Source organism: Tachysurus fulvidraco, chromosome 7 (assembly GCF_022655615.1).
Source record: "Tachysurus fulvidraco isolate hzauxx_2018 chromosome 7, HZAU_PFXX_2.0, whole genome shotgun sequence".
Lineage (NCBI taxonomy): Eukaryota > Metazoa > Chordata > Actinopteri > Siluriformes > Bagridae > Tachysurus > Tachysurus fulvidraco.
Genome location: NC_062524.1, coordinates 12,797,670 through 12,807,262, shown reverse-complemented (window position 1 = coordinate 12,807,262; position 9,593 = coordinate 12,797,670). Strand labels below are relative to the sequence as shown.

The 9,593-nt window shown below is 45.3% G+C and overlaps 1 protein-coding gene across 1 annotated transcript; it reads right to left on the bottom strand.

The window, feature by feature from the left end:
- Positions 1 to 1,263: 1,263 nt before the first annotated feature.
- LOC125145182 lies at positions 1,264 to 8,668 on the bottom strand. The gene is made up of 4 exons (XM_047816114.1): positions 8,576 to 8,668; positions 7,938 to 8,489; positions 4,950 to 5,071; positions 1,264 to 4,548 (listed from the first exon to the last, which is right to left on the bottom strand). Exons 1-4 carry the CDS (start codon positions 8,666 to 8,668, stop codon positions 3,729 to 3,731), a joined length of 1,587 nt encoding a protein of 528 aa, XP_047672070.1. The 3' UTR covers positions 1,264 to 3,728.
- Positions 8,669 to 9,593: the final 925 nt, after the last annotated feature.

The window sequence follows — 9,593 nt, the reverse complement described above, 5'->3', positions numbered from 1 at the left end:
GAGCTGAGTTGTGGCCGAGATGCCGGGGTGGCCGGAGCTTGGAGAGGTGTGCATGAGGTATATGAGGGCAGAGCGGAAGTTCTCCGGCACATAGACTTTGGAGGGTGGACAGTCATTGGTTCGAGAAATTTCAGTCATTATATCCCACTGAATGGGCACAACTATCTGAGTCTCGCGGATGATGGGTCCAGCAGGTGAATCTTGTTCGGGCTCATTGTCTAGGCGGGAGAGCGTGTCGGCCTTAGTGTTATGGACCCAGGTATGTAGGTTACGGTGAAGTGGAAGCGTGTAAAAAACATCACGCCTGGCGTGATAGGACCGTGAAGGTCGGTTAGGACCGTGAAGGGGTGCTGGGTGCCCTCTAGCCAATGCCGCCATTCCTCGAAAGCTGTCTTCATGGAGAGAAGTTCGCGGTCCCCTACGTAGTAATTATGTTCGGCCACCGAGAATTTTCGGGAGAAGAAAGCACAGGGAACATTTTGGCGGCCGGTCCCTGGTGTTGTGAGAGCACCGCTCCGATTCCTGTGCTGGAACCTCGACAATGAATGGTTGAATCAGATCAGGGTGATGGAGAATGGGAGCCGTGGTGAAACGTTCCTTTAAGAGCTGCAAGGCTGCAACTGCCTCAGGTGACCATGTCAGACGGGACGGTTCCTTTTTTGTCATGGAGGTGAGCGGTGCCACTATAATGCTGAAACCTCGAATGAAGCGGCGTGAATTCGCGAACCCGAGGAACCGCTGTAGATCTTTGAGGGTCTGGGGTCGTGGCCATTTTAGCACCGCTTGCACCTTGGCATCGTCCATGGCCACACCTCCCGCGGAGATGATGTAGCCCAGGAAAGACGTGGATGTCTTGTGGAACTCGCACTTTACATTTACATTTACAGCATTTGGCAGACCCTCACTAAGTTACATACTTAAGATACCATGAGTTTAAAACATTTGTTCAGAGTTACAATGAAAAAGTGTCAAAGGTTGTGTTTTTTTTAATGTAAAAGATAAGGAAAGAAGTGCTAGTTGAAGTGTTTCCTGAATAAGTAGGTCTTCAATCGCCGCTTGAAAATAGCCAGTGACTCAGCTGTCTGGACCTCTAGGGGAGGTTCATTCCACCACCTTGGTGCCAGAACAGAGAAGAGTCTTGTAGTATACTTGCCTCTTACCCTGAGAGATGGTGGAACCAGTCTGTAACACCTCCTTTGATTTAGCTGTTACTCTGAGGGGTTCAGAATTTTGACCTGTACTGATACACATTCATGAAACAAATTGAACTTTTACAATCGTTTTATTTTTAAATCTGCAAGTGCCCACACCCTGCGCCCCCAGACAATGAACAAACCCAAAAGCAAGCGTTGGCCCCTTCTTCCTTTTCCCTCCAAGTCAATGAGTCTGTATTCAGTTTTTCTGATAAGTGATAATGTTTGTGGGCTGAGATGAGCTTGAAATCCAAACGGTTATTTGAGTGCGATGCAATGTTTTTAATCCCCTGATCTGTAGTGAAAGAGACATTTGTGACCCAAAACAAGCAAAAATAATCAAAAGTCCTTTCTAGAAAGAAAACAAACAACTAACATTAGTATCTTTTTAACAACAAACCAGGAGGAATACATGGTAATCCATACTTACAATTGAGCAGAAACTCAGAGTTCTCAATTAGGACTTAACAACAAAGGTAACAAGGTAGCTTGATTGGAAACCATGAGGCTTCCCTCTACCAACAAATTTGCTTCTATGGTAGGTCAGCTTATATGCTGGTTACCTCCCGGCACTAGTGCCCCCAAGCTGCTCCCAGAGGTACTACAACCCTGCTTGCAGCTACCCCTAAGAAATCAACAAACATAAAAGGAACAAAACACAAAAGAAACCGGTAACACCTTGTCTGTTACATACCCCTCCCCATGGACTAAAATTTGACCCATGGCAAATTTTTAAATTCTGGGTATGATACGAGTCTACCTGAGTAGGATCAGATAACATGGCAACCTTGTAATTTACAGGACCTAGTTTTTTGTTTTACAATTTTAGCTGGGCCTTTCCATTTTGGTGAAATCTTAGCCATAAAAGCATCATCTGCACACGAGAGGGGGTGTGTACGCACCCAAACTAAATCACCCTCAATGAAGTTTTGAGCTCTTCTCTTAAGGTTGTAGTATTTTCTTTGTTTAGTTTGTGCCTTCTCTACGTTCTCTCTTACTGACTCATATAGGGATTTTCGGCGTTCTAGAATACTATAGGCTGGTTGGTCAGGATCTGGTGGATTCTGTAAAGCTCTCTGCAGCGGACCTTTCAATTGTCGTCCTAGTGCAATCTCAGCAGGTGTGTACCCAGTACTTTCGTGCCATGCGGTATTTAGTGCAAATCTGAATTCACATATCCACTGATCCCAGGTACGGTGGTTTTGTTCGACGTACATGGCAATCATAGTCTTCAAATTTCGAATGACCCGTTCAGTGAGGTTTGACTGAGGGTGGTATGCGGTGGTGAGTTTTTGTGTTACTTGCCACTGCTTACATACTTGGTCCAAGAGGTTTGAGGTAAATTGTGTACCTCTATCGGACACGATGAAGGCTGGTGTTCCCCATCTTGTGAAAATCTCCTCTATAAGAATTCGTACAATGATTGTAGCCTTAGCAGCTCTCATGGGGAAAACCTCTACCCATTTTGTGAAATAGTCGTCTATAACCAGAAGATACTCATTCTGCCGGGTGCTCCGTGGAAATGGTCCCATGATGTCCATGCCCAGCATATATCCAGGCTCAACTATGGGCACACTTTGTAGACCACCTGCAGGTTTTAAGTTAGTGGGCTTATGCTGTTGACATTTCTTACAGTTTTTGCATTGCTGCCATACATCAGTACGTATCGATGGCCAATAAGCAAATTCTAAAAGTCGCATTAGAGTTTTGAATTTACCCAAGTGACCACTCAGGGGGCTGTCATGTGCATAAGTTAACATTACTTCCTTCAGTTTTGCAGGGACTACAATTTGAAGCCTTTGGCCTTCTTTAGAGTCTGGAAGGCTCCTAAATAACACTTCATTTTTAAAAACATAGTGCGTTCTCTTAAGATCTGTGGTTTTTTGGGTCTTGGCTTCAACTATGATCTCTTGGCACTCTGTGTCATTTTTTTGTTCATCAGCGATTTCTGACAAACCCAATGGCAGATCACAAATGACAGCATTAAAACCACGCTTTGCTGGAGTGTGCAACACCACAGCCGGTGATTCAGCTTCATCTCTCCTGGATAACGCATCTGGCACAACATTACATTGTCCGTTTCGATACCGTACAGAAAAGTGGTATCCTTGTAGTCTTATCGTCCATCTTTCCAGTCTGGATGAGGGTTTTGGATGTTGGAAAAGCCAGACTAAGGATGCATGATCAGTGATCACCTCGAAAGCTCTGCCTTCTAAGTAATGATGCCACTTTTCTACAGCCCATACTACTGCTAGACATTCCTTCTCTGATGTCGAATAGGATTTCTCAGCACCTTTGAGCAAACGGGAGGCATAGGCAACAACTCTCTCTTGTCTATCCACTTCCTGAGTCAAAACAGCTCCCAAACCCACATCACTTGCATCGGTCTGTACTTTAAAAAAAACATCAAAGTTAGGTGTAACTAAAACAGGTGCTCTAGTGAGTTCATCTTTGATGAGGTCAAATGAACGTTGACACTTGTCCGTCCACTTCCACTTCACTCCTTTCCTCTTCAATGCGTGTAAAGGTGCTGCTTTAGTGGAGAAAACAGGAATAAACCGATGGTACCAAGCTGCCAGACCAAGAAATCTCTGTACTTCTTTTAAGGACTTGGGAGTTGGGTATGTTCTGATTTGTATGTTCCACTTTGTCTGAATTCACCTTGACTCCATCTGCTGTGATGGTATGGCCTAAGTAGTCAAGTGAAAAACAGATAAACTTACACTTCTTGAGGTTCAGAGTGAGTCCGGCCTTGTGCAGACTACAAAACACTTGTTTAAGATGGTGCAGGTGCGTTTGGATGTCAGGAGAGTAGACAATAATATCATCGATATAGACCATGCAACATTTGTTCTTATGCTCTCTGAGAACTTGTTCCATTAGTCGTTGGAAAGATGCTGCAGCGTTTTTCAGGCCAAATGGAAGGCAAAAGAATTCATATAGCTCTGAAGCAGTAATGAAGGCGGTCTTTTCCATACTTGCAGGATCCATTTCAACTTGCCAGTATCCACTCTTTAAGTCCAATGTGCTGAACACCTTGGCTCCTTGGAGAGAATCGAGAATATCTGTGATCTGAGGCATTGGATATGCGTCGAGGTGGGTTTTTGCATTAAGACCACGGTAATCAACGCATAACCGGGATCCTCCATCTTTTTTATCTACGACCACCACTGGTGAAGCCCACGGAGACGTAGAAGGTTTAATGATATTTAGCTGAAGTAACTCCTTAATCTGGGGGGCACGGTGGCTTAGTGGGTAGCACGTTCGCCTCACACCTCCAGGGTCGGGGTTCGATTCCCGCCTCCGCCTTGTGTGTGCGGAGTTTGCATGTTCTCCCCGTGCCTCGGGGGTTTCCTCGGGGTACTCCGGTTTCCTCCCCCGGTCCAAAGACATGCATGGTAGGTTGATTGGCATCTCTGGAAAAATTGTCCGTAGTGTGTGAGTGTGTGAGTGAATGAGAGTGTGTGTGTGCCCTGTGATGGGTTGGCACTCCGTCCAGGGTGTATCCTGCCTTGATGCCCGATGACGCCTGAGATAGGCACAGGCTCCCCGTGACCCGAGTAGTTCGGATAAAGCGGTAGAAAATGAATGAATGAATGAATGAACTCCTTAATCTGTTCTTCGATAAAGTCATTTTTAGTCTTAGAAACTCTGTATGGTCTCTTCCTTAAAGGAAATTCATCAATTGTTCTAATCTCATGCTTAATAAGGTTAGTACGCCCTAGTTTTTGGGTACATACTAAAGGCCAGTCACACATGAGAGCTTTCAACTGATTCTTTACCTCATTCACCGCATGTGAGTCTTCCACTGCTTGGTTGATCAGCTTCAAATTCTCCTCCTCGTGAATCATCGCGTCTTCTCCTTGTGCAGCATAAAACTGGGCAGCAGCGTGCTCGTGCATTTTATTAAAACACATAGGATGACTGGCGTTAGCATCGGGCAAGTATATACGGGAAGCATCGAAATCGTTTCACTCATGTTTCGAAACCTCATGTTTCACTCCATATACTTCACATTCCCAGAGTACTTTGCCCTGGGTTTCCTGACTCTGGCCATTAGCAAGCATGAATGTTTGAGCACTTCTGATCAATTGTTCATTCTTCTTCTTCAATCTCTTCCATACATCTTGCTTCAACTATGAAAAGGTGCTTCCTGTATCAACTACAGCATTGAAGTATGAATGATTTAAGATTATGGGAGCTTGCAGTACATTGTTACAATGAGAGCTAAAAGTGGGATCCATAAGCATGAGGTGATTCGGTTGAACCTTTCCACCTGAAGATTTCTTCTTCTGCTCCTCATCTTTTCCTTGACTCCATCTTCTCTTGCTCTCTGCCCAGTCCTTCTCTATTTGTGTGCCGAGACGAACCAAATCATCAATTGTTTTTGCTGTTCCCCTCAACAGCGAAGCCAATCGGGGATTGCAGTTTCTCAACGTTGCTTGCACTAGCTCATTTTCAGACATTATAGGGTTAATCTTTAATGATATCGCTCTGTAGTTAAAAGCAAAGTCTCTTATACTTTCGCTATCTGTTTGTCTGTAACTTGCCAACTTCTGAGCAGCAACTTCTTTGTGGTCTTCATTCAAAAACGAAAAAAGAACTTTTTTTGAATGAGAGCCAATCTGTAATATTTTGCTTCTCTGCTTTCCACCAGCTCTCAGCAGTACCCTTAAGACTCACAGATAACGCTGCTAACAACTCTTCACAATGCATAGGTCTCAATTCATTGTACTCTTCAAAATGATCAATGAAATCAATGGGGTCTTCTGAATCCAAATTACTAAAAGTAGGAAATTCAAGCTTAACAGTAGAGAGAGGAGATGCTGAAGAACTTGCTTTGTGGGGTCTTGAGGAACTGAAGCGATCCTGGATGGTATTTGAGACATCCTATAAGAAGCAGTAGTGCTGGAATTCACAGGAGTGGGCATGATGGGTTTAATAGCTTTGAATTGTTGCTCCAGTTGTCTATCTCGCCGCTTTAAACAATCAAAAACGCTCTGACTCAGTTCATCAATTTTGAAATAACATTGCTGTTTGACACGATCCAGCTCTCTCTGTAAACAGTAGCTAATTCTATCTTCGCAGGCTTTTAACTTTGTGCTCATTGTTTCTGTGGTGATGAGTTCACTGACTCTGTGCTCAAGATCAACAAGATGCTCTTCGATACTACACATGCGTTGGACATTTTCATCATTGCCACCTTGCAGCTCATCTTCATGATACTCAATAGGTGGAGGGGGTAATGGTAAGTTGCCAGATTCACCTATATGCTCACCACCCTCTCTTTCTTCCTCCTCTGAATCTAAATACAACTTACTAAACGTATCTGTGAGATTTGTTACCGGATCTCTACGCTCCACCAAAGCTTCACCTGAATAATCAGTGCTAGGTGCTGCGCTATCTTCCATTGCAGATGATGGTTGATTGTTTACAATATTTGTTCATGAACATACATCAGTACAGTCAAAATTTATATTTTTAACACAAGGGACTCCGTAAAGTTCAATTAGGAGCGTCCCTGCTTGGGCGCCATTCTGTAACACCTCCTATGATTTAGCGGTTACTCTGAGGGGTTCAGAATTTTGACCTGTACTGATACACATTCATGAAACAAATGAACTTTTACAATCGTTTTATTTTTAAATCTGCAAGTGCCAGCACCCCGCGCCCCCAGACAATGAACAAACCCAAAAGCAAGCGTTGGCCCCATTCTTCCTTTTCCCTCCAAGTCAATGAGTCCGTATTCAGTTTTTCTGATAAGTGATAATGTTTGTGGGCTGAGATGAGCTTGAAATCCAAACGGTTATTTGAGTGCGATGCAATGTTTTTAATCCCCTGATCTGTAGTGAAAGAGACATTTGTGACCCAAAACAAGCAAAAATAATCAAAAGTCCTTTCTAGAAAGAAAACAAACAACTAACATTAGTATCTTTTTAACAACAAACCAGGAGGAATACATGGTAATCCATACTTACAATTGAGCAGAAATTCAGAGTTCTCAATTAGGACTTAACAACAAAGGTAACAAGGTAGCTTGATTGGAAACCATGAGGCTTCCCTCTACCAACAAATTTGCTTCTATGGTAGGTCAGCTTATATGCTGGTTACCTCCTGGCACTAGTGCCCCCAAGCTGCTCCCAGAGGTACTACAACCCTGCTTGCAACTACCCCTAAGAAATCAACAAACATAAAAGGAACAAAACACAAAAGAAACCGGTAACACCTTGTCTGTTACAAGTCGAGCAGTGCTGGTAGATCGGAGGTTGAGGGGTGCAGTGCGAGGAATGATGAAGGCTTTGAGGTAAGAGGGAGCTGGTCCATTTTTGGCTTTGTAGGCCAGCATCAGTGTTTTGAATCGGATGCGTGCAGCTACCGGAAGCCAGTGGAGGGATCGCAGCAGCGGGGTGGTATGCGAGAACTTTGGCAGGTTGAAAACAAGCTGGGCAGCTGCATTTTGGATCATTTGATTCATAGGTAGACCTGCCAGCAGTGCATTGCAGTAATCCAGTCTAGAAATGACAAGAGACTGAACAAGTACTTGAGCAGTCTGTGTGGACAAAAATGGCAGAATCCTTCTAATGTTGTAGAGAAGAAACCGACATTAGCAAGTCACATTAGCAACATGAGAGGAAAAGGACAGTTGATTGTCCATGGTTACCCCAAGGTTGCGAGCTGTGGCTGAAGGGGAGATCAGATCGTTGTACAAGGATATAGCAAGAACGTGACCTGGGGATGAATCACCTGGGATGAACTCTGGCACTTCTCTGCTTTAGCATACAGGCGATGTTGGATTAGCCGCTTAAGTACCATTCGTACATGCTGTATGTGTTCTTCCAATGTTTCAGAATGAATGAGGATGTCGTCAATATGCACGATCACCCAGCGATCCACCATGTCCCGGAACACCTCATTGATGAACGATTGGAATACTGATCGACTGCAATGCTGGGTGCAGGTTTTGTCCCAGGAAATAATCTGATGCTCTCTCCAGGAGATGACAGGGTCATGGAGCTGCAGCCACGGCAGGCCCAAAATCAGTGGGTGATGTGGAGATGTCATCTCGAGGAAGCGAATGGTTTCAATTTGAGACAGGCCCACTTGCAGCTCGACGTCTTCAGTGGTGAACTGGATTCTTCCCTTTCCAAGCGGTCGCCCGTCTATCGCCTCCACGGCCAAGGGTGAGGCGCACCTGGTCATAGGGATGGCCTTAGCCTTAGCGAACTCATCCGAGGTGAAATTTCCTGCAGCGCCAGAGTCAATGAGTGCCACCAGACTCAACTCCTCCCCCTGGACCTTTAGTCATACATCAAATTGAGCACAATTCTGTGAGTGAACTCGGGGAGTGAACACGTTCAAACTCACCAGGGTGTCTCGGCTACTGCGTGGTCTGGTGGGGCAGGCTGGTAGCAGGTGTCCGGACCTCCCACAGTATAGACAGAGTTGCTGACGGACGCGGCGTGCTCTCTCCTCATAATTACTGGCTCGTAATTTTTTATTAGAGCGTTTGAAAAAGGAATGACTGCCGAAATGTATTTGCACCGTACTGAATAAATTATTTTGTGTGCTTGAATGTACCCTGTACTTGGCCCCTGAATGTAACATGTGGCCCCTTAATGGCCCCTGTTACAGAAAAATCCTAGAACCGCCACTGCTCTGGGGGTCACTGTGCTTTTATATTTCTACTTGCGATTGATCCCTTTGTTACTGTGAGTGTATGCTGTGTCTAGAAAGGTTCACAATAGTGAAAAGTGAAATAGTGTTTGAATTTCATGTTTGAATCTTGTTTGAGGTGACGGTGACGAGGAAAAACTCCTGCATACAAGAGCTCCTGAGGAACTAATGGGTCAGCGCAAACTCTGAGTTCACCACAAACCCAACACCCAGGGGCAAATCTAGAATTTTCATTTTAGGGGGGCTCAGCCCCCTCCTTGAACTGCCACCTTATTGTGGATTGTGGTGGAGGGGTTTGCGTACCTGAATGATCCTAGGAGCTATGTTGTCTGGGGCTTTTTGCCCCTGGTAGGGTCTCCCAAGGCAAACAGGTCCTGGGTGACAGGCCAGACAAAGAGCGGTTCAAAAAACCCCTATGAGTAAAGTGAAACCAAGGTCCGTGAAGTCGCCCGGTAAGGCGCAACCGGGGCCCCACCCTGCCCCCCAGCTCAGCAACAATATGTTGGAGTTCACCCCGGTGAACGAGAGGGTCGTTTCCCTGCGCCTTCGGGTCGGGATAGGTCTCTCATGGTTATTTGTGCTTATGGGCCAAATGGCAGTGTAGAGTACCCGACCTTCTTGGCGTGTCTGGAAGGGGTGCTGGAAAGTGCTCCGACCGGGGACTCCGTCGTTCTACTGGGGGACTTCAACGTTCACGTGGGCAGTGACAGTGACACCTGGAGGGGC